Source organism: Staurois parvus, unplaced genomic scaffold, assembly GCF_062004578.1.
Source record: "Staurois parvus isolate SC_StPar_1 unplaced genomic scaffold, SC_StPar_1.0 ptg000525l, whole genome shotgun sequence".
Taxonomy (NCBI): domain Eukaryota; kingdom Metazoa; phylum Chordata; class Amphibia; order Anura; family Ranidae; genus Staurois; species Staurois parvus.
The window spans coordinates 7644737-7670373 of NW_028318321.1; the positions used below are offsets into that span (position 1 = coordinate 7644737).

General features: G+C 38.3%; 1 protein-coding gene across 1 annotated transcript; it reads left to right on the forward strand.

Annotated features, from left to right (window-relative positions):
• The first annotated feature begins 1362 nt into the window (after window positions 1–1362).
• On the forward strand, window positions 1363–24096 carry HHEX (hematopoietically expressed homeobox). Its single transcript, XM_089690301.1, has 4 exons — window positions 1363–1864; window positions 9217–9395; window positions 13265–13315; window positions 21574–24096. The coding sequence occupies exons 1-4, from the start codon at window positions 1501–1503 to the stop codon at window positions 21805–21807; spliced, it is 828 nt and encodes a 275-aa protein (XP_089546427.1). The 5' UTR covers window positions 1363–1500; the 3' UTR covers window positions 21808–24096.
• The last annotated feature ends 1541 nt before the right edge of the window (window positions 24097–25637 follow it).

Below are 25637 nucleotides of genomic sequence, written 5' to 3' on the forward strand. Positions count from 1 at the left end.
ATAATCATACTACTACTACTACTATAATCATAGTAATGCTACAACTTATAATAATAGCAATAACAACAACAATAATAATGCTGCTGCTGATGATAACAATAATAATAATAATCATCATAGTAATACTACTAATTATTATTATTATTAGTAGTACTAACAGTAGTAACATTACTAATATATTATTATTAGTAGTAGTAGTAGTCTTAATAGTATGTTTATACTAATATTATTATTGTTTATTATTGGTACTTATTAATATTATTAGTAATAGTAGTAGCAGTAGTAGTACTATGATGACATTAGTAGTAGTATTACCATGCTTATGTTAGTATTGCAATTGTTTATTATTGGTGCTTATTATTATTAGTAATAGTAGTAACACTAGCAGTAGTATTCCTATGATAATTATTATGTTCTTATTATTATTAGTAGTAGTCTTAATACTATGTTTATACTAATATTATTATTGTTTATTATTGGTACTTATTAATATTATTAGTAATAGTAGTAGCAGTAGTAGTAGTATTCCTATGATAATTATTATGTTCTTATTATTATTAGTAGTAGTCTTAATACTATGTTTATACTAATATTATTATTGTTTATTATTGGTACTTATTATTATTATTAGTAATAGTAGTAGCAGTAGTAGTGCTATGATGACATTAGTAGTAGTATTACTATGCTTGTATTAGTATTGCAATTGTTTATTATTGGTGCTTATTATTATTAGTAATAGTAGTAACACTAGCAGTAGTATTCCTATGATAATTATTATGTTGTTATTATTTTTATTAGCAGTAGTAATAGTAGTAGTATCAGCGGCACTAGCAGTAGTATTACTATGATTATATTATTATTAGTAGTAGTATTACTTTGCTTATATTAGAATTATTATTGTTTGTTATTATTGTTGTTACCATGTTTTAGCAGTAGTATTACTATGACTAATGATCTTAGTTCAGTTGCAGTAGTATTAGTATGAATGAATATTACTATGACATATATCTTTTATTTATGTTGTTGTTGTCTATGTTAATGTTCAGTTACTGGTGATAAGCGGTTTTCCACCCAGAATACACAACCCTGGCCAGGACTCCAGTGTCCCCCCTCCTTGATGATGAGTACATTCAGCAGACATATACTCACAGCAGTCAGCCAGCCTGCCTCCAGATCAGCATACAGATTGCTCTCAGCCTCTGATTGGCTTCCTGTGGCCGTCGCTTAGAGCAGAGACAAGGCTGGACTGGGCGTGGTTATCGACCTGAGCCAATCAGGCTGAGAAATAGCCAGGGCAGGAAGTGCAGAGAGAGCACGAGGGCGCCACCCCCTGCCAATAGAAAGCCATGGAGATTTGATGTGGGGCTGGGTAGATGACAGTGAGCGGACAGTGCCTGGTGGGGCCATTTATACCCAGGCTGGGCGGAGGAGCGGGCACATCTCTGGGTGGATTACAGATCACTGTGGACAGGACTAGGAGAGGGGGAGCAGAGAGGAGCCATGCAGTACCATCACTCCAGCTCCTCTGCCATGGGGCTCAGTGTGCCCCTGTATGCCCCCACCCCCCTGCAGCCAGTGCACCCCACACCCTTCTACATCGACGACATCCTTGGGAGGAATGCAGCTTCTAATGGGACATCAGCCATGACAGCACCCACCCTGCCCTCTCCTAATTCATCCTTCACCAGCCTGGTGGCCACTTACAGGACCCCCATCTACGAACCTACCCCCATCCACCCAGCCTTCTCCCACCCTGCAGCCCTGGCAGCGTCCTACGGCAGCAGCACCTTCCAGAGCCCCCTCTACCCCTTCCCGAGACCCATGGGGGAGTATGCCCATGCCCTCATCAGACACGACACTCTGGGTAAGTTCGGGATGGGAATGGGCTGTCTATGGTCTGTCTGTTTGTGTATGTGGGGGGTCCAAGGTTAGATCGCATGGGGTGGCCATAAATGCTTCCATAAATGATCCACTTATTTTCCAGTCAATCTCTCCTGAAAAGAATAATCGATCATCTATATTCCAATCCATCGATATGCCACACTTGGGGAAGCAGATTTCAATCCTTCCAAGTCCTTAGGTGATCAATTGAATCTGTTTCTACCATGCAATCTCATATTCCCATCGATCATATTAGTGCTGCCTATCAGGGAAGTTATGCTCACTAGACAATTGGATCTTTTTGACTGAATCGCAGATCGATCGGATACAAAATCCAAAGTGTGTACCAAGTGGCCACCATTAAGCTGACTATACACTATATCATCTGATTGCACAATTTCCTTTATATCTTCCATCAGCTATGTAGTGCAAAACAAACCCTGCCTGATTGGATACAATTGAATTTGTTGTTTAGAGTCGTTCAGAGATTATTCAATCAGATAGATAGTGTATGGCCATCAGAGTGTACTGTATGTCTGCAATGTTTCTTGTAACTAGATTCCACTATACAGCTATAGATCATTTGGAGGAATTGAAATCTGCCTCTGTGGCTGTTTTGATTTGTACTCGGATCTGAACTCACAGTAACCACAAAGAGCTTCTTCATTACTCAGGAACACAGGCAGGTTTATTTCTTACCCACCGAGCCGATGTAATCTTCACTTTGAAGATGACAAACAAATCAAAACAAAAAAAATGTAACAACCCAAATCTGATACATTAAAAGTAGGTCACGTACTCTGTGTGCACCCTGCTGTGACAGCATCCGATACGATGGATCTGCTCTGCGATCAGTGTGCATTGCATATGTATTACTGCTGGGCTCATAGATGGCAGATCGTATAGGTGGCTATACTTTACACAGTACAGTAGATATTAGAGAGGATTTGATGACTCGATGAATTAGTAGAAAATGTTCACTTAGCTTACTAATCAAAGGAGAGCTGGGTGCACTTTGGCTACCCAATCGTGTGCAGGGAATTAAAACATGGACTAGCCCTGCACAAGATCGGATGATTGAAGCCCCATTCACTAAGCTAAGAGCATTTTCTGTTTGTTTGTTTTTATTTGTTTTTTGGGTCATACTCAGCGCTCCCATGGCCTCTGAGATCCTGAAATAGACACTGATTTTGCATTTTGTTGTACAGGGAACATTCATATGTAGTCGGTTGAGTCTTTCTTTTCTTGTCTTTTCTCTTTCTTTCCTTTCTTTCTTTCCTTTCTTTCTTTCTTTCCCCCCTCTCTCTCTCTCTTTCTCTCTCTCTCTCTCTGGTATACAGACAGATACATTATCCATAAGTTATCGAGAATACATATGATATCTGTCTAACCTATAATATCTATCTAGTTGGAGAAGAAATAGCTATTATATCCATATTATCTATCTATCTATCTATCTATCTATCTATCTATCTATCTATCTATCTATCTATCTAGCTCTCTATTTCTCTATCTCTCTGTCTCTCTATCTATTGCAAAGTAACTTGTGACTCTGATTTTGCTTTTTAAATGTTGTTTAAATTGAACATTCATATGTAGATCTTTCTTTCTTTTTTTCTCTTTCTTTCTTTCTTTCTTTCTTTCTTTCTTTCTTTCTTTCTTTCTTTCTTTCTTTCTTTCTTATATATAGACAGAGAAATTATCTATAGAATATCTATGACATCTGTCTATATGACCCATAGTACCTATCTATCTAGAAGGAGAAATATAGCTATTATATCTACATTATCTATGTATAGCAAAGTAAGTTGTACAACATGTAAATTTGTTTTATAATATCTGACTTTCTCTTTCTCTCTCTATATAAAAGTATTTACAGACAAAGAGAAATTGTCTATTATATATATATTTATTTATTTTAACATCAAAAATCACCCAGTGGGGTGGATAGGGTATGTTCTGTAAAGTCAATGTTGGTAGACAGGGTGATCCTGTGTTTAGTCCATCATGTTGCCAGCACAAATCCTGCTTGGGAAGGATCGCTGACATATGATCAGGTATCCACCATGCACACAGGATCACTTTATTTACCAGCCTTGACTTTACAAAATGAAGATCCTCTTCTGCTCCTTTGGTATGTCATTCTCCTTCCTCTGCTGTGGAGAGTGTATCTCCATGTCAGTGACAGGCTGTCTTCTAGAACACATGACGGCTTTCCAGGACCAGTGCTCAGAGGTGCCCCTAGCTTGTCCCTGGCAGATGGAGGCTCGTGACGTGTCAGTGACAGGCCAGGTTTTCAGGGATGTTGTGTGTGTGAATGGCTGGGCTGTGCTGCTCAGTAGTCGGGCCTGGCGGCTCGGGGGGTGCCGGCTGAGCCCTTTCCGTCCATACAGGAAACCTTGAGCCCTCGATAGGAGTAAATCTGGCCTCAGAAGCTGTTAAGTGTTTTCCTGGCTGCCTCTTCCTCGGAATTCGTGCACACTGTTGATTATTTTATCGACATCCTCAATACAGACAAATTCAGGAAACACTCGGCTTCTGATAGCCAGGATCCGTTTTTGTGATATTGTTCATTTCCTCTGTGTGGGATGAGACTCTGCAGTGGCTGAAATAACCAGTTGCTTCCTATTTTTCTAAGGGCTGTTTTTTTTTACACACAAAAGCTCCAAGTGACGCAAGCAGAGCCCTTCACCAGATGGCCAGGCCAGGCCTAGTCTGCTGGAACTGCCAAGGCACTGCACTGCAGTAACCCATAGCAACCAAACCAGCAGCACCTCTTCTACACGTGGCAGTATGCCAACATACGGGCACACACAGCAGATCGATGATAGAGTTGCCCCCGGCAAACATCTAGAATCCTCCTTTAATTTCTAGACTTGAACTGCAGAATATTGTTTGCAATGCAGACTCCTGCTTTAACTTTTAGACCAGAACAGGCTCTAGCAAGTATCAGAACCCCTTATTGTCAAACATGTTCTGCAGAATAAAAAAAAAACAAAAAAAACATGATCTGCAGAATAAAAAAAATTAAAAAAGACCCATGATCTGCAGAATAAAAAAAAACTAAAAAAAAAAAACTTAATCTGCAGAATAGAAAAAAAACATGATCTGCAGAATAAAATAAAAACAAAAACATGATCTGCAGAATAAAATAAAAAACAAAAACATGATCTGAGGGATAGAAAAAAACATGATCTGCAGAATAAAATAAAAACAAAAACATGATCTAAGGAGTAGAAAAAAACACGATCTGCAGAATAAAATAAAAACAAAAACATGATCTGCAGAATAGAAAAAAACAAAACATGATCTGCAGAATAGAAAAAAACACGATCTGCAGAATAAAATAAAAACAAAAACATGATCTGCAGAATCAAAATTAACTAAAAAAACCCCCCATAATCTGCAGAATAAAAAAAGACTAAAAAAAACCCCCAAAAAACGTGATCTGCAGAATAGAAAAAAAGATGATCTGCAGAATAAAATAAAATAAAAACAAAAACATGATCTGCACAATAACAAAACACTCCATGATCTGCAGAATATTTCTTGTTGGCTCTAACAAACATCCAGAATTTTTAGGATTGAAGGGCAGAATATTTGTTTTCTCCCCTAGGGACAATCCAGGGTCCATTTTTCATTATTTTCAGATGAGGATTGGAAGACAGTGGGTTGATGGAGACATAGATCTCAGTTCACAAAGCTTTAACACAAGGTTGTATTGTAGCCATGTGAAGAGTTTTTCCTACAGCAGTCTTTCCTCTCTCAGAACACACTCACACCTCTGGATTCTGAGCAAGATGGGTTATTGCTGTGCAAGTTTTGCTGTTCTTGCTAATGATTCCATTCATCTATTTATGTAGGTAAAACACATAGCAGCCACCTCCAAACGTGGGGGTCTGCCCAAAAGTTTTTTGTCAAGATGGTAAAACTATTTAACTTATCCTTTTCATCCTTTTCATGTATTTTTTTTATAAAAATATATCTAAACTGCTTATGCATGTATTTACTTTGATTGAGGCAGCACAGTGGCTAAATGGTTAGCACTTCCACCTGGCAGTACTAGGGTCTTTGGTTCGAATCCCAACCACGGCACCACCTGCCTGGAGTTTGCATGTTCTCCCTGTGCCTGCTTGGGTTTCCTCCAGATACTCTGGTTTCCTCCTACACTCCAAAGACATGCTGATAGGTGAATAATTTGATCCTGTCTAATTGGCCCTAGTATGTGTGTATGAATGTAAGTTAGGGACCTTAGATTGTACACCCCTTGAGGGTTAGGGACTGATGTGAATGTACAATATATATGTAAAGCACTGCGTAAATTGACGGCGTTATATAAGTACCTATAGTAATGATAATAAAATAAATAATTATGCATGTACACCTTAGAAGTGGATCTACTAAAGGAGTAGGGAATATTCACTTTGGAAAACCAATGATTCTTTCACTTCGTAAATAGGGCGAAGCTATATTTACTTTGAAAACTCAATCATTGTAAGGCCAAATCTGAGAAATAGATATTTACTTGCACCTGATTGAATAATTGAAGTGAACACAGCCTTACAGTTTTCATTTTGCAAAGTGAACGTTTTTAAATTATATTCTCTATTGCATTAGTAAATCACTTATTATTATTATTATACAGTATTTATATAGCGCCAACGGTTTGCTCAGCGCTGATATATATAAAGTAATGTTTGCAATGACTATACATTACATTGCATTCTTGCATGCATTCATTTATCTAATTTCTTAATTGGTAAACATAGAATAGTTTCACATTGAATAGAAGGGCTGCAAATATTCCTAAATCTGTAAACAGATGCAGTACCTGCACAGAAGATGAGACGTGTGCAACTGTGAATTATTGCCTTGTTAACTGCCATTCCAATCTAAGAGAGGCTTACAAATGACAGTTGACAACACTCTGTCCAGTAACTGATCAGGAAGTCATCTGTGTTTTGGAAATCGTTACTCCCCACTGTAGTAGTTTCTGATTCAGGTCTGAAAAGCTTTTGAAAGTGTCGTATAGTCACACATGAATGTTATATAGCAGTAGAATACAAACCTTAAAATCTTAGGGACTCTACAGACAGAAATGATTTGCAGGTTTAATATCTTATTTATATCTATAACATTTCTTCTATTACATGTTGACAATGATGGTATTTGAGTTATATTTTATGATAATGAAGACAACACTGCTGGTAGATCGCAGGGAAACTGACTGGTCCTTGTCTGCCATGGTTCCCCCAAGTACCTGATTGTATGCTATCCTTTTATATAAAGAAATGCAGTCTAAACGTTGGCAATCGATGACTTTTCTGGCCAGGCTAGGTTTTTTCCATTCTTAACAAGCCTGCTGGACAGTAGGGCACGCAGGCTTGTAAAACTGTATGAGAGTCTGATAGAGATCAGGAAATACTGTCACTGAAGTCAGATCATCCCCTCCCTCGTCACAATCTGACAGGCCAGGCGGTGGAACTACAAGTACCAGCATGTTTTGTCAAGTCTAAGAGGCCCCAAGCCCAATCATGCCTGCATGGCACCTTTGCTGTCTGTGGTGGTATAATTATAGTTTCCCACGAGCTAACGGATGTGTGGATTGCTGAGAAATGTAGTTCATCTGAGTGAGATGAGATGCAACCCATCAAATAAAATAAACGAGAACTTGTATATAAAAACCTGGTTTAGGTAACTTTGGGGGTTAATTACTAAAAATGGAGAGTGCAAAATCTGGTGCAACTCTGCGTAGAAACCAATCAGCTTTCAGATTTTATTGAATAAGCTGACGTTAGAAGCTGATTGGCTACCGTGCACAGCTGCGCCAGATTCTGAGTGCATCAGTTTTAGTAAATCCCCGTTTGCTTGTTTTTTTTTTATACAGAATTTACAGATAAATATGTAAAAGGCTAACAGGAGATATTAAAAATGATATTTTGGGGAAGAGGAGGGGGTGACTGGTAGTTCTCCCCAAACATCCATCAGAAAAGATCTACTAAATGCCGAAAAAATCAAAGAAGAATATCACACAAATATCAGAGAGCTGTTTCCATGGGGGGGGGGGGGGGGGGGGGGGGGGTAGGAACTTTTGGAATTATTAGGAATGTCAGTCTACAATAAACATTCTTTCTGTACTTGCGAATGGTGTTAGTTTGCCCTTAAAATAATGTATATTTAACTTGAGAAATATAACTTAATTATTTAACTTAGTTAATGTATTAATTAACTTAATACAGTACTGTATATTCAAATGATTTTTAATAATCCACTAAATTTAAAAGATGTACTGAACCTAAAGAACTTCCATCGGAGGATGATGAAAACATAAATTTTATACTGTATAAAAAAAATTATATATATATATATTTTTTTTTTTTATTACAGTCTAATTCACTTGAGAAAAAAACATTTAATGGATTAATATGTAATTCACGGAAGAAAAAAAATACAAAAATAAAAAATTATATATATACATATATATATATATATATATATATATATATATATATATATATATATTTTGTATTTTGTTTCTCCAGTGAATTACATATTAATCCACTAATTAATCCATTATTTTTTTTTCTCCAGTGAATTACATACACGCACGGTGACATAAGATAACGTTGTAGCCTCTGTAGCAATGAGCCCCATTAACATATTTCCAGATTTATGTACAAACTTGTAGTAATTAAGAGGCTGCCTTTGTTGGACCGATGTACTAGCACTGTACTGTGCACACAGCCACCTATGCACATTGATATACCATACATTTCTGATTTGTCGGCTACGATTTTCCCTATTTCCCCGGTAATTAAAATCAATCCAAAGTTATTAGTACGTGATGTTACCATCACCTAATTATCTACCTCAATATAAAACCACACATTACTACAAAAGTTCTGATGTGTGTGTATATACTCTTTCTATGTGTGCCCATATTTTCTAAGGAATTTGTTTTTTCTATATATGATGGATACAATATCAATCTCAGTATCAATTATTCTTTTTAACTAGTGTAAAGGGTGTTTTTTTTTTGTTCTCCAAACTTTCTGATGGCAAAAAAACCCCTAAACCTAATGTTGCCAGCTTCAAAGACTCCTAAGATGATTGATTCAAAACGAACGACTCTGAAAATGAATGTTACAAAATGTATCATTATCAGTGATCTCAGTTGAGGTTTTGTTGAAAGGCTGACTTACATTTTTACTGCCAGTAATAAATGCACCCTGTTAACTTATGTTACAGTATTATGTGTAGACAGGAATGTACCTGAACTTGCTGCACTGCTGTCACATGTAGGTAAGATGCCTGATGTTCTAATATTGTTTGCAGGTAAACCTCTTCTGTGGAGCCCCTTCATTCAGAGACCCCTGCACAAGAGAAAAGGTGGTCAGGTCAGGTTTTCAAATGACCAAACCATTGAGCTGGAGAAAAAATTTGAGTCTCAGAAATACTTGTCACCACCAGAGAGGAAGAGGTTGGCAAAGATGCTGCAGCTCAGTGAAAGACAGGTAAAGGGGAAAGCAGAGGCTGAAATCCAATATGAGAAAGTTATGATTGCAGTACAGCCCCCATACCCTTCACCCTTCTGCCCCAAGATAATATTAATATGTATAATGCTTGCAGATCATTTGCCCATTTATGTATAGCCAACCTATTTTTCAGGTTTGGGTAGATAAGAGAGAGACTAGCAACTCTGTCAGGTTTTTTTAATGCTGTTTTTTTCCTCTAGGTAGTTCCACCCTCTCTCTTTGTCCTGGTGCCCATTGCCATTGAGTGATGGAAAATCCAAAATGTTACAGTTCTCATTAGAACAAGAAGCGAAGGGAAATCTTCCAATGTGGCAATGGTATATGTGCCAACTGTAAGAGGAAAATTCCAGCAAAAAAAAATAAATAAAAAAAAATATATATAATTCATATATACTTTAAGCACAAGCATTGTATATGTATGTTGTTATAAGCCATAAAGCCATCCATTTACCATTGTAAGATATTTGGGACTTGTTCTAGGGGAGAAAGAAAAAAATGATAAAATGGTAGATGAATTGTCTTAATGGCCCATTTAGATCTATGCATGTGTGTAGAGATGTGGTTTGTCATGCATCAACATGTATTTTTTTTGTGTGTGCCCATATGCACCTTAATGCACGTTGACGCACATTTTCATAGCATTTTTGAATTTACAATTTGTAGTAGATAGGGTAACAACCACTGACCAAGACATGTTAATACCTGTTGCCAATGCATTGAACCACATGTTATATGCCATTGTAGGCACTGCCATGGACTTCTATGGGCCTCCCACTGCACTAAAATGCAAGAAAAAATAGACGTCCTATTTTTCAAATCACACTGCACTGCAGTGCTAGGATGGGGACAGACACTATTTTTATTATGGGGAAGTTCCACAAGTATTTTCATGTGTTGAAACGTATGCCTTGAAACTCAACAGTGTAAATGAGCTCTAAGTAGTTACATTGCTAGTTATTTTTTATTGTTATTATATTTACTGTTAATATTGCTGCTCTTAGCAGTATAAATTCATATACACAGAATATATATATTGTGTATATATACACTATATTGCCAAAAGTATTGGTTGGCCTGCCTTTACACGCACATGAACTTTAATGGCATCCCAGTTTTAGTCTGTAGGGTTCAATATTAAGTTGGCCCACCCTTTGCAGCTATAGCAGCTTCAACTCTTCTGGGAAGGCTGTCCACGAGATTTAGGAGTGTGTCTATGGGAATTTTTTACCATTCTTCCAGAAGAGCATTTGTTAGGTCAGGCATTGATGTTGGACAAGAAGGCCTGGATGGCAGTCTCTACTCTAATTCTTCTCAAAGTTATTCTTTTGGGGTGAGATCAGGACTCTGTCCAGCCCAGTCAAGTTTCTCCACATCAAACTCGCTCATCCATGTCTTTATGGACCTTGCTTTGTGCACTGGTGCGCAATCATGTTGGAACAGGAAGGGGCCATCCCCAAATTGTTCCCACAAAGTTAGGAGCATGAAATTTTCCAAAATATCTTGGTGTGTTGATGCCTTAAGAGTTCCCTTCACTGGAACTAAGGCCCAACAAGCCCAACCCCTGCAAAACAACCCCACACCATAATCCCCCCTCCACCAAACTTTACACTTGGCACAATGCCGTCAAGAAAGTACCGTTCTCCAGGCAACCCTTAAACCCAGACAAATCCATCAGATTGCTAGACAGAGAAGCGTGATTCGTCACTCCAGAGAACACATCTCCACTGCTCTTGAGTCCAGTGGTGGTGTGCTTTACTCGCTGCATCCAATGCTTTGCATTGCACTTGGTGATGTAAGGCTTGCATTGCAGCTGCTCAATCATGGAAACCCATTCCATGAAGCTCTCTACGCACTGTTGTTGTGGTAACTGAAGGCCACACGAAGTTTGGAGGTCTTTAGCTATTACTCTGCAGACAGTTGTCGACTTCTGCGCACTATGCGCTGACCCTGCTGTCATTTTAAGTGGCCTACTACTTTGTGGCTGAGTTGCTGTTGTTCCCAGTTGCTTCCACTTTGTTATAATACCACTAACAGTTGACTGTGGAATATTTAGTAACAAGTAAATTTCACAGATGGACTAATTGCACAGGTATCAACCTATCACGGTACCACGCTTGAATTCACTGAGCTCCTGAGAGTGACCCATTCTTTCATAAATGTTTGTAGAAGTCTGCATGCCTAGGTGCTTGATTTTATACACCTGTGGCCATGGAGGTGATTGGAACACCTGAATCCAATAATTTACATTTTAGAATCTAATGTTTCAAATGTAAAATTACAGTTGGAAGTTCATAAAAACTTTCGCTATAGGTGTCCGTTTATGAACCAGCGGTAATAGATCGCTGCTCAGTTCTCCGGCATTCTTGGAGAACACAGTTCTCCTGTGAATGCCTTTTATGAAGCAGTTCTCCGAACGAAGGGAGAACGGTCTACAAGCGCTGGAGAACGGTCTCCAAATGCTGGAAAACGGCTGATTTTACTATAATCTCGCGAGATTACAGTAAAAGATCAGTTTACTAAGCAGAGGTAAATTATCGCTGCTTAGTTTGCGGTCCCTCCGATTCTCCAGCTCTGGGCTGGAGAATCTGGAGGGAGAACACAGATCTCCAGTGAAGGGCTGAACATGTTCTCCGCTGATCTCCTGAGTGTCAAACTGTGAATGACCAGTGAATAGCTGCAATCCTCTGAATCGCAGCTATTCTCTGTGTCGTAAACGGAGACCATTATCTGCTAACTTGTATGCAAAACACAAACAAGGTAAGAGAAGGACAAGTTGATTAGTGAGATCTTTTCAAAAATTGACCAAAAATTATACAAGTTCAACCATATCTAAAAACCTAGAACTAATACAGTCTAGCCAATGCAATTTTCTTAATCAACACCCCAAATAATCCCAAGAACAGGTCTAAAAAGCAAAGCACCAAGAAAAAATATTTTTTTTTATTGGGCTGTGTTATTAGTTGCACTAATACATGGTAATTAAAGAGTTATAATTAATGATTAGGCAATTAAGATGTTACTTACACATTTCCTCTTCTGATCATATCACTACCCTGAACCAGTTCATTGTGGTTGGTTTACTAAAACAGTAAAGGCTGTTCACAAAGCAAAGAGAATGTTCACTTTCAAAGTGTATATTCACTTTGTTTATTAAATAAACTGGGTTCACTTGAATGTCCAATCATGAGCAAGGGAAAAATAATTGTTGCTTGCATTTGATTGGATGATTCTTCACTGTTTATTCACTTTGTTTAGTAAATAAACTGGGTTCACTTGGAATGTCCAATCATGAGCAAGGAAAATTAAAAACAAAAACAAAAAAAATTGTTGCTTGCATGTGATTGGATGATTCTTCACTGTTTTCAGTAAATTAAATGAACATTGTCTTTGCAACTTGTAGAAACACTATGCAAAGTGAACAGTTATTATTTCTTTAGTAAATTAACCTCCTTGCTGTGTTACACAATTATCGTGCTCTTTACACCTTGCTTTGTTGATTTGCCTCATGGGGTTGATTTACTAAAGGAGTTGAGTCTGTTATGTTTGCAAATTAAAATTCGTTAACCTTAGCAAATAGGTTGAAGTTGTTTTTACTTTAACTATCAAATCGTGTGCATGCAAAATTATAATTTTTTGTTTTTCAAATTTCCCTTGTATACCAAGTGAACACAGCATCACCTTTTTCAGTAAGCTATGTGAAGAGTGTGTAGTCCTTTAGTAAATCAACCCCAATGACTCAGTTGCTTCCTAGCACACAGGAGGGGCTGGGTTCTGAAGCATGAATCTGTTTCATTAAAATGCATATTGCTCCATTTTTGTGCTGATTGCAATCTCCTTTCCCTCTGCAGGTGAAGACCTGGTTCCAGAACCGTAGAGCCAAATGGAGGCGGCTTAAACAGGTACATCAAATACATTGGTTTCTATGTTGGTTACAATCGACTTATCATTTAATGTGATCAGCCATTCCTGGTTGTATGCCCAAGTCATTTGGGTGGCTATGTAAACTCTTCAACTTGATTAGAAAAGCAAACATTGCTGTAAGTGAATCAGAGACCTACTCAGGCAGAAATAATGCTAAAAGCTTCTAAACAGGAGCAGATAGATGGCTTGGGCTACTATCTTCCCATAGTGGTTATATAACTGCCACTAATTGTGTCAAGCCATATGTTGCTCATCTTATTATCCTGCATCTAATGTAATTCGATTAATGACCTGCCTGCCTCAAACCTGTGTTTTCAAAATCTACTGCAGACCCCCATGTAACCTTGTACTATTCACACCTATGTAGTTAAGTAGGTGGTAGACTTAACAAATTCACAGTCAGATGCTGTGTATGTTTATTGATAGTCTAGACCAGTCTTACTCAATCTTCTTACCCCAGAGGAACCCTGTCATATACCTGGTGGAGATTGAGCTGGAGAGGGGGCTTCTATTGCACCTCTTGTCCAACACCCCTGGTAGTGATGGCAGGAGGTGTGAGGACACAGAGTGGCACAAGGGCTAGTGTAACAGGCAGTGCCAGCTGGTGTTTGCAGGAAGCAGATGAACGTAGATCACCAGGCAAGAACCAGGAACTGGAACATGGTGACACTTGACTGGCAGACAGCAGCGTAGCCAGGACACAACCCAAGTCATGAACAGCCAGGCAGTGAGGTGCAGGAACATCAGGCAGAGGACAGAGTCAAGGCTGAAGATAACCAGGAACTAGCTGAAGACCACTCAGCAAACCATTCATGACTTAGTCCAGCTTAAATAGCCTGTTTGGCGCCAGTGCCAGCCACACATATGTTTGCACGTGCTAATATGTTTGTGCGTGTGTGCTAATGCCTGTTTTGCACTGAGCCTTTTCTCAGAATTATGAGCATGCACATCAACATGAGCATGTGACAGTCTTCTGGTTTCAACATGTACTGAGCTTCTCTTAAAAATCCTAAAATAACTTTCAGGTTTCAGGGAACCCCTGCTAAAACAAGTTCATTGGGGGTAATTGGAAAGATTGGCTCTTACACTGGTGGTCCAAATGCCATCTTTACAGATGGTTAAATAGATCACTGATGTCATTCTGCTGGCTCTGCCAAGTGGCATTGAGCTCCCAGAATTACGAAGGCACTCTCAAATGGGAGATAAATCGGTCACAACTCAAGAAACCCTTATTAATCACTGGAGGAGGCTTAGGCTTCCATTGAACCCTGGTTAAGATGACTGGTCTAGACCAAAGCAAAGTACTCTGTTGCACTCCAGGTGGTATAGAACTACAAGTGGCAGCATAACCTGACAGTTTACTTGCAGTCGAAAGTTGTACTCTTGTCTGTAACGACAGGCTTACTGGGTCCACTGTACTCCATAAATTTTAGGTACTATGTTGAACATTCACAGCCATTTAATATACTGTGTGTAAAGGTGCCAACACCTAAATTGAGATTGAGATACTTTTGTGGACAGCCTATTGCTATTGTCAGCTACATTTATCAAATCGGTACTGTCTGCCACACAACAACTAACCAGATTAAGCCTTTCTTCAGTTATTTCCAGTATCTGTACAGTGACAACAAATTATATACATGGGGTGAGTTGATGCAAAATTAGATGTCCATAATTAGGTCCATAGTCCCACAGGGGGGTGAAAGGTAAAAAGGGTCATGATTGAGGGGAGGGGGAGAGGGAGAGGAGGACAAGGGCCAGTTGGTGAATCCTGTAGAAAGACCACGGAGGACCACAAAATGGTTAGTACTTCAAGGCAGCCTCCAAAGTAGAGCAGAAGCAGATTTCCAATGTCACATGTAAAAAAGGAATGAAAGAAGGCACCACTGAGTGCAGACCATAAATATTTTAATTGTAAACAAGGGTGTAAATGAACACTCACATTTTAAAAGATAGATTAAGGCACATCTGTAGTCCAATGCAATGGTATCCGAAGTTGGGACCAGAAAACTGCTGTGTACTGCAGTGGAACTCAGGTGGAGCGCAGCATATGGCGTATCCGCATCAAAGGAAGTGATGCAACGATGTTTCGGAGCATGTGCACTGACCAGAGGGCACACTTCTATATCAAGAGCTTGATAAAGGAGTGTGCCCTCTGGTCAGTGCACATGCTCTGAAATGTCGTTGCATCACTTCCAGTGACGCGGTTACGCCGTACGCGGTGCTCCACCTGAGTTTCACTGCCGTACACAGCAGTTTTCTGGTTCCATCTTCTGACAGCCAGTCTCTGGACCTAGGAACTGGACGCCAATCACCTGCAGCACATGCTAACTGCTCCCAGATACCATTGCATTGGACTACAGATGTGCCTTAATCTATCTTTTAAAATGTGAGTGTTCATTTACACCATTGTTTACAATTAAAATATTAATGGTCTGCACTCAGTGGTGCCTTCTTTCATTCCTTTTTTGACAGCAAATTATGTAGCATCTTTAAGAGTACATAGAGGCATTGACATCAGTCTCTGCCCTGACAATCTAATGGCCTACCACACTCTCTAGGGCCAATTGTGGAAGAAAGTAAATTAATATGCCAGTATGTTTTGCATTGTGTCAGGAAACCCACAGAAACACAGGAGGGATAAACAAACTCTATGCAGACAGTGTTCTAGGTGAGACTGAAACAAAGTATTTAGAGCTGCAACTCATTTAATTCCTATGCTTATTTTCATAATGTCATTTTTAGGCTCTGGTTTGGCTTGAGGTATGATTCATTGCTTTTTGGCATTACAAACCATTCTTATTAAATACCTGAATTCATAAGCCCGTTTTGTAAACGGCTAGGGAAGTCAAACGCAGGTAACAAAGTGACATTTGGTATTTTTCTTCTGTGGGATTATGACACAGGAAGTCAGTTGTGTTAAAATATCCACCCATCTTGATAATGCCACCAGTTTTGTTAAGCTCTGTAACTTTTAAATATTCACCCTTGAAAGTAATGAAAAGTCTTGTTTTATATAATTCAATTACCAATCATAGGCTCTTTCACCTGGTTTGAGTGCCCTGACATGCTAAGGTACCACCTATTCTCCCAGCTACATAGAGGTTGCTTTAAAAAGGCTAATACCATTTATTGTGAAACGACTTCCCAGTCTGCCATCTTTTCTTGAATTGTATTTGTTCATACTCTCAGCTCTGCAGGGATGAGCAGTCACTTGTGGCACTTGAAGTATTGTCAATAATAACCAATTAATCTCTTCTTAATGAAATACATAGACATTAGATGGTTTTTACCCACCCTGTTAGGCCCTTTTTGTCTACAGTTACCCTGAAAATTTAGCAGACATCCTTCTGATCAATTTTAAGAGGCATTTTTCATTAGGATAGAAGGCCAGCAAGCTGAAATGTGAAGGTGCTTGAAGATCTGGCCATTTCTATTTTTCTCAGGCTACAATATAATATCTGTTAAGTACCAGGTTCCAGCAGATGTCGCCAAACAAGACTCATCTGAGGAATAAAAACTGGTCAAGTTATTGTTTACCCCAAAGGTACCTGCAGAATGACCTTCCCCATTATCGGCTTCAAGAGAGATTTGGGGTGTGATGGCCTGCAAAGATACCTAAAGGTCAATCCAATTGTGCCTACAAGTCCAACTGCTGGCTGACTAGGGTGATTTAGGAAGCCAAGAGAGTCTCTTTTTCTTTATATGATGAACATGGTCTTTAAATCATTGGCCTGATAAGTAAAACATAGGTCACAACTTCCTTCCAACCCAATCGTGAACTTAAGGCTTGGTTCACACTGCTGCAATCTAATTTTGATGCAGCTTTCAGTGCATTTATGTAGTGCAACTTGGATGCTACTGTGAAGTATTTTGCATATTCTATGGGGCCAAAATTATGCTGGAATTGCACCAAAGTAGTACAGAACGCTTTTCCAAAAATGTGCTGTGCTGAGTTGCATTGATGTAAACGGGCACCACTGAAACCAATTTGATTTTCATTGTCATGCGATTCTGTGTGACCAAAGTTGCACTTGTGTGAACATAGCCTATATTAAAGTTATACTTTTGTAGCTCCGTTCAATACAAGCCATAATAGTAACATAAGAAGTCTGAAATGTTGTGTATCCTCACAGAGTCCAGTTTGTTGGAAATACTCACGCTGAAGCATTACTAGGATTAGAAATAATTATTAGTTTAGTTTACATTTGTTAGAATTTCAAGACTGAGCAAATTCAGGAATAAATATTTTTTTCAGACATGTCTCACATGAGGATGTAGTCATTATGGTTATGTGGTTATATTGTTTTCTGAAGTTACTACCTGAGGTTACAAAACATCATTTTCCACTTGTAAACTAGGCTTTTTGAGGTTTCTGAGAGTCTGGTCAAACTGTAACTGGAATGAAAGCCCCTTGTAGATGGTTCCAACTATAGACTGGTGTAAACCAAACTGTATTTCCTGTGACTATACAATACTTTCAAGTATGTGTGTAACTCTAAGATCTTAATAATATTACACTGTTCTGGGTTAACTATTTTTTATATCAGGTTTGATGAAAGGGAACAGGGAATCTGGTGCAGCTGTGAATAGTAACCAATCAGCTTCCAGGTTTTATTTTCAAAGCTTAATTAAACAAGCTGAAGTTAGAAACTGATTGGTTACCATGCCCAGCTGCACCAGATTCTGTGTGCTCCAGTTTTAGTAAATCTCCCCCTTAAGCCCCGTACACACGATGAGAATATCGGACGAACGATCGCCCGTTTTTTTTCCCGCCTGCTAGTCTAACATCAAAAGTGAAAAGGTTACTAAAGATATGAAATTTCTCCTATGAAAGAAAAGAATTTTCTAAAGTGATGTCATGTATTGTATTGTATTTGTATTGTATTTTCAGACGACTACTGTACTGATTAAACGAAAATCGTACGATCTGGTATCGTACCAGAAATATTTTTGCGCTTGTCCCTTCGGATATTTTAGCACGAATTGTCGTGATTGGCTCTCGAAAGCTGTGTACTAACGATCTGATTTTCGGATGATTTTCTTATAGTGTGTACGGGGCATAAGTGCACTTCCCCATTACAGAGGAATGATGTCTGTTCGTCATAGTCTGAAAATACTGAATCATACATTGGGAAAGAAATATGCTAAGTATTGTACAAGTAAATACAAAAGGCAATACTTTCATTAGCAGAAATGGCAGTGTATTCATCCAACTCTCAGAAAATAGAGGGCGCCTGCTTAGCATCCCTACACCTATTGTGCACTTACAGTAAGGGAAGGTGGGGTCTTATTATTGACCCTTACACAGGTGTACGCCTATGTATGCCCATGTATACAAGGCCTAACACTAACGTACACACACACATGCATAAAAATATACGTGTGCCCATACATACATACTGTACACATACACACGTACGTACATACACACAAGTACACTCATACATACACACTCGCAAACATGCATACATAAACACACACATACACACACTCTCATATTCATACATACATAGCCTTTTGAAAAACTACAGCTTACTGTACCTGGCTGACCAATACATGGCACCTGCACCACCGAGTAAGATTCCTGTGTACACAGTATTGCATGGAAGGAAGGTGGGGTAGGTTAGGACTCCGGAAGCAGCTTTGCCCATTACTGCCTGCTCCACCTCTTCAATTCAGTGTTCAAAGACAGTTAGCTGTCAAAGCTGTGCTAGAATACTATAAAAAATAGTGGCTGCCCTCCCCTGCCCGGCCACACTTTTCAAGACTAGGAGCACTGCTGTGCTTCTCCTCCCTGCTGACAGGAGTAGTGAGTGATGCTGCTGTCACATCTTCTCCTGACAGCCTACCATGGCAGAGCCTAATGCAACATTATCACAGGGCTCCCATTCACCTGGGGCCCCTGGGAAATGTCCAGAGGGTCCCATATTACCCTGACAAGGATACAGCCATTGCCCACTTGCTAGGGGGTGAGGATGTCACAAGTTGTCAAGTTGTAAATGTTAAAGATTCTGCCAAATGGCATGCAGAAATCTTTTGAGGGCCAGGTTTGCTCTTTGGCATAAGCCTGGTAAACCCATTGTAGGTTAAAACAGCAGCAACCAGAATGAAAAAATGAATGAGAAGTATAAAGACATTCGGTACAAACTAGGTGTTTGATTTACTAAAGGAGTATAGTATGTCCCTTAGCAAAGTGAATATTCACTTAGCTTATTGAATGGAGTTATACTAAGTAAAAATTCACTTTGCCAAAAATACCCAATTTTATGCTTGGAGAGTTGAACAAAAACAGGATTTTTCTTGCACATGATAGGACGACTGAAGTAAATACAACTTAACCTCTTTACTAAGTTAATTGAATTTTTGGGAGGTCTCTGTTGGCATCATGAGTTCTGAAATTGTCTAATAAATTGATTACTACTTTAATGTCTTCCTATCATTGGAATACTATGCTGCCCTCTTCTGCTTATTAAATGAACATGATAGAAATATCATATGGGAAAGGCCATGGCCACCATTTTTTAAAGGTGCATGTTCAAGGACCGTTGTAGTGATCTTGGTTATATCAGCTGTCAATAGAAGCCTTATAATAATATTTGAAGCCTTAGAAACATTTATCTTCTGCTAGCACAGGGTTAGATCTGCTTTAAGAAATCAAAAGCAAAGAATCCTAAAGCAATTAAAACAGATAACTGATGTTATTTTTTCCTGCTGTCTGTTACTCTTAAAACAGAGTTCCAGCTTAAAAATAAATAAATTAAAGTCAGCAGCTACAAAAACTGTAGCTGCTGACTCTTAAAATACAGACACTTACCTGTCGCTCGGTCCCGTGGTGTCCTCACCATGGCTGGTTTAACTGGCTGTCTTCTCTACCTGGTGCCGGCATCTTCAGTGTGGGCACCTGGCTGTGACAGCTTGTGGCTTCACAGCCGGGTGCCCACTGCGCATGCACGAGAAGCTCTACATTTTGTGAATGGCCCCGTAGTCTTCAAGGACCTGTCATGTGTCCCAGAAGACTACGAGGAGGGAGTGAGGACAACTTCTCTTTCCGATTGCCTTAGGCGATTGCAGCGGAAGTGGAGCAGGTACCTGTCAAATTCGGGTACCCGCTTCCCAAAGGTGCCAATCCTTAATGGGGAGCAGGGAACAAAGACTTAAAGCAGAACATCCCCTTTTGGGTGGAGCCCTGCTTTAATAGAAATCACTGTACTAATAAAGTTTTCTGCTGACTTAAAGGGTTAGTTCACATCAGGGGTGGACTGACCATTCAAGCACTCGGGCACTGCCCGAGGGCCCGGGCTCAGTAGGGGGCCCCATGAGATGCCCCTGGTACCAATAATTGGCTTTTTCATAGGCTTTTTTGGGTGTGGTCATAGGACACAGGGGCCCCATGATCCCCTATTGCCCGGGAGCCCCATGAGTTGTCAGTCCAACCCTGGTTCACATTTATAAAAAAAAAAAAACCCAAAAAAACCTACCTATGCTGATTAGGGGCACCTGTAGATAAAAACAAACTGTGCAGTTTTGACTAAAATTGGATAATGTCCTTGCTAAAGGTGTAGGCCATTTATGCACCTCCAAAAAGCCTGGCTGAATAACTCTCAGAGATGACATCATCTGCCTAGTTGGTAGGACATTGCTAAGACACTTTTAGCCACTACTTATCCCCACAATTATCACAGAAATGAACAACGAAACTCCTGCACATGTGTGGTCCACTATCTCCTCTGTCACAGAATGGGTGAGCTCAAAGTTACTTTGACAAGTGAGAGAAAGTGCACACAAGGGGGTTTGAGCAGACGGAGTGTTTTAACAATGTCCTAGCACAAGGAAGGATGGGATGATACCAAATCTGGGAGTTTTCTGGCCTGACTTCGGGAGGTACATAAATGGCCTACACCTATAGCAAAGGCACTATTGGTCAAAGTTTGTTTTTAATCTACAGGCACTCCTTTTTTTTTTTTTTTGCATTTTTGTGAAGGATAGGCATGATTGGCTTCTGAGAATGTTTTCACCCTGGTGCTGGCAATTAAATTTTTAAATAAAATATTTGATGGTTTTCAAATAACAGTGCAATCAACCATGATAGTTGTAAATAAGCTACACCCTTATGATAATGAACAAGGCCCAACGTGAAAACAATGTACTGCTAGTTTTGAAACTTAGTATCATAACACGGATTGTAGTTTGAGGCTGCAGTTCATTAAAATGCTAACTGAAATTTCTATTTTAGGAGAACCCCCAGGGAAATAAGAAAGAAGAAACCGAAAGTCTAGAAAATGACTGCGAGGAGGGTCAAGAGAACTGTTTGAGTATTGAGCAGAAAAATAAGGACTCTTCTTTAGATGGTTCCCAATGCTCTCCCTCCCCTAATTCCCAGGAGAACCTGGACACAGATATATCAGATGATTCTGATGAAGAAGTTGACATTGAAGGAGACAAAAGCTATTACAAGTGTACCCATTGATACTTATCTCTCCAAGGACCTTTAAACTCAGCTTGCACTTTAACAGGAGCTGGATTCTTCACCGCCTAATTTTTCCATGGGGTAAGGACATGGGTAGCGTTTGATGTACAATGCCTTAGCTGCAATGTAACTAGTGAAGGTAAGGGTCAAATGTCTATGTCAAACTGTGCATTAAACTAAGGGGTTTATTTGTTATACAGGGCATATTTTATTCATACACAAGTGCCTATACATTTTGCTAAAAGTACTTGATTTGATAAACGTTGCCACTGGATTTGATAAACTTTGCCAAAGTTTTAAATTTAGACTTAATAGACTGCTATCACCCGCCGAATGTCGGCTGCAGTTGATGCATATGATATGTTGCACCAAACAATAATTAGGCATGTTAAGTTTACCACAACTGTAATAAGTAAGTAATAATGTAAGGTTAACCCATCAGTGATTAATGTATATGTGAACTGATACCGGACATGTTTGATACACACATTTTGTATTGAATAATGATTCAATTCATACTAGAAATTGCTTTTCACAAATCATATTTTCATGATTTGGGCTTATGAACTAGAAAAAAAAATCTCTAGGTTTGACTTCGTTTCAGCTAAAAACCAAAGCAAAATAGCTATTTTCCAAAGCAGAACAAGTAACCACAGGTTTTGAGTTACCATGGAACAACAAGTTTTTGTGTTTCATGTGACATACTACTGTGCTTTCAGTTTGGACTTGGTTCACATATAAATTAATGCACACTGCAGTGAAATGCATTAATGTGCCTTTTGGATGCATTGCAATGCATTTTTAAATATTTCATTTAGGTTGATTTGAACTGCAAAATGCAGGTAAGGTAGCAAAAATAAAGTATACTGGGCTTTTTTTTATTCCAGTGCATTACAATGCAGTGCATTGGTAGGACATTGGGACTGGGCCCATTGAAGACAAAATAATTTCTCTTGTCTGTCCATTCTGGCAAATGCGACAAATTCTTGACAGTATATCCTACACAGACAGATCCTTAGTGGATCCAGCTCTCTGAGTGTCCGAATATTTTCCGGAACTAGGTGCTTTATGGTAAATGTAACAGGACATTGTTAATTTAATAGAAAGGGTTCCATTTCAGTAAAAATGTCCTGCTCCAGATCCCCATCTTTTAATGTCAGTCTGTGTGATACTTGCCACTAAACCGTATAATGGCCTTAACGTGTGAACTCAAGGAGTTTGACAAATATGAATTACACATTTTATTGCTTACCAGTCATAATGTAAATTATTGCATATTTATATATGTATTTTTCATATGGTAGGCATTCATAATTTGGCTATTACTTAAGTCTGCATAATTTGGTGTTGGGATGAGAATCTGTTTTTAGTAGCACTTTGGGCTGATTTTTTACATATTTTTACATCAGAAACATGATAGACCTGACTTATTAAGGGTGGGATCATTGGAAGTAACAAAATTAAAAAAAAACAGAACTTCTTCACATGATTGTATTCTCATTGTGAACAGATGCTGTTTATTTTATTTTGCCAACTTTTATACTTTTGAAATTCCACTTTCAAAAATTGGGCACCATTTGTGTTTTTTTCAAACGCCAAATCATGCACAGGAGAACTAAAGTAACTACATTTTCTTATGCATGATTTAAGTAGAGGAGAGGGTGGGGAGTCTTAATGTTACCTTGTGGAAAGGTGTACACTCTTGGGGAGAGGTTGAGTATTCATTTAACCAGTTGGCAGAGCTAACACAAAATTGTAAAATATTTTGGTAAAACCACACAAAAACTGGAAATCAAAGCTGTTTACTGTAGCAAAAACATCCTTCCAGCGCAACCAATAGCGCTGTAGCTTAAATATCGGTTCTTAATGACAGTAACTTATAGCAATCAATTAAGGATAACTTTTGCTGAATTCTGACCAGGTAAAGATTATTTTTGGTTAGTTGTCATGAGTCATTGTCTTTAACAGTTAGCATTCCTTATGGAAACTGGCCAGTGGTGCATTATTTTCTATGCACTGGTGTATGTATATTTGTATATATATGTTTATTCATGTCCAGATCGAAAAACAGTTTTGAATGTAAGTTGACCTGAATCCAAAATATATTTTACCAAAAAGGTTTACTGTTTTTATATTGTATATATGTAATTTATATATGTTTTGTACATGTTCCGTGATTGATACCTCAGGTTGTTTATATGACTTGTACATATATTTTTCAAGACAATGAAAATATATTTAATTTTTTGTGGCTAAAACTGTGGAATAAAAATTAAAATGGAAAATAAATCAGTTCTTGTGTTCTTTGTGGTAGATTTGAATTTCAAGTTAAAAAAAAAAGAACTTGAGAATAGCTACAAATGGTATACTAAATAACACAAAAGGGGTTTTCAACATGGGGAAGAAGGTAATGAGAAAAAAACAACACGTAACTATGAGTCAGAGCAGCTTATATTGATTAATAAGGATCGGGATGCCTTGTTAACATCCAAAAACTTTCAGTCAATGACCTCTGTAGTTAATAAAGGTTATCTTTTTTTTGTTTCTGGGAATCAGGACCAGAAAAGTGAAAAAGTGTCTTCAAAACAATTGCTACAATCAATGTAACTGGCCATTAATACAATCTCTGAGCACATTTGAACTATGTTTCTATGTAACTATGTTACAGCACTTGATACATGTTATACATTGTGATGTTACTTTACACTAAATATTTTGCTAAAAACAATGGTAGTTTCTTTTTATTATTTGGTAAAAGGAATGCCTTTCCCCACATCAAATCTGTTCGACATATACATTTTAAAAAGTCTGAACAGAAAACAATGAGTCAGCTGAACAATTTAATATAATTTTATATAGTCTGACATTTCTCACATTTCATCATTTTGTATTTTTTTGTGCGTTAAACACCAAAATATATTTATGTTTAGGAGAGAAAGCAAAAAAAATACAAAGTATCAAAAATACAAATATAATATAAGTTGTTAAAGGATATTTCTATAAATATTTTTTCTTTCTAGTCGTGCTCCTATGTGAGGCAAAGCCCCAATCAAGCCAACTGCATTTATGATTCACATTTTCATAAATGAATGTTGTAATTGCTGACTTATCTGCAGTAGCAATGACAGGCTCATAAAATGGCTATTTTTTTACTGCATTGTTGCATTTTCAAAAGATTCTTGGTTTGCAGCAGGTTCTTTACAATTTTCTTCAGGATATTTTATTTTTCATGATATCCTATTATATTATTATTATTATACATAATTTGGAACTTGTTTTATTATTATTGAAGTTGACAAATATATTGTTGTTACTTTTAGATTATATAGGTTGACATTTTATTAGTATAAGCATTCACAGGATGCCATTTTTATTAAAGAGGAACTTCAGCCAGTTTAAAAAATTACACGTCAGCACCTACAAATACTGTAGCTGCTGACTTTTAAGAAACAGATACTTTCCAGTCCAGTTGTCGTCTCCACAGCCAATTCTCCACCAAACTTCAGCTTTCCAGTGCCACCATGGATTTGGGAATTCCTAATAAAGGAACTGGGAGTGGGTACCTGTCAAAAAACCCTTTCCCCTCAAGAAAAAAAAAAAAAAAATGCAAATGTGTTGGAGCCTGGGGGGAAAAAGGGGATAAGCTGCCTTTCCTTTCCTGGTTGAAAAAGAGGATGAGCTTTCCTTCCTTTATTGGATGAAGATCTGCTTTAAAAAGTAACAAAAAATGTAACATTACCATAAGTAAATGCCATCACCCTTCCGATTCCACTTTTTTTTTGCAATGTCCACAGCTGTAGGTCATGCACATTGGTGATTTTAATCATGCC

What these genes read in the sequence shown, in the direction of transcription:
- HHEX (XM_089690301.1), top strand. Translation starts at nt 1,501, where the DNA reads ATGCAGTACCATCACTCCAGCTCCTCTGCCATGGGGCTCAGTGTGCCC. An exon ending in CATCAGACACGACACTCTGG is followed by an intron (nt 1,865 to 9,216) that starts GTAAGTTCGGGA and finishes TATTGTTTGCAG; the next exon opens with GTAAACCTCTTCTGTGGAGC. An exon ending in TGCAGCTCAGTGAAAGACAG is followed by an intron (nt 9,396 to 13,264) that starts GTAAAGGGGAAA and finishes TTCCCTCTGCAG; the next exon opens with GTGAAGACCTGGTTCCAGAA.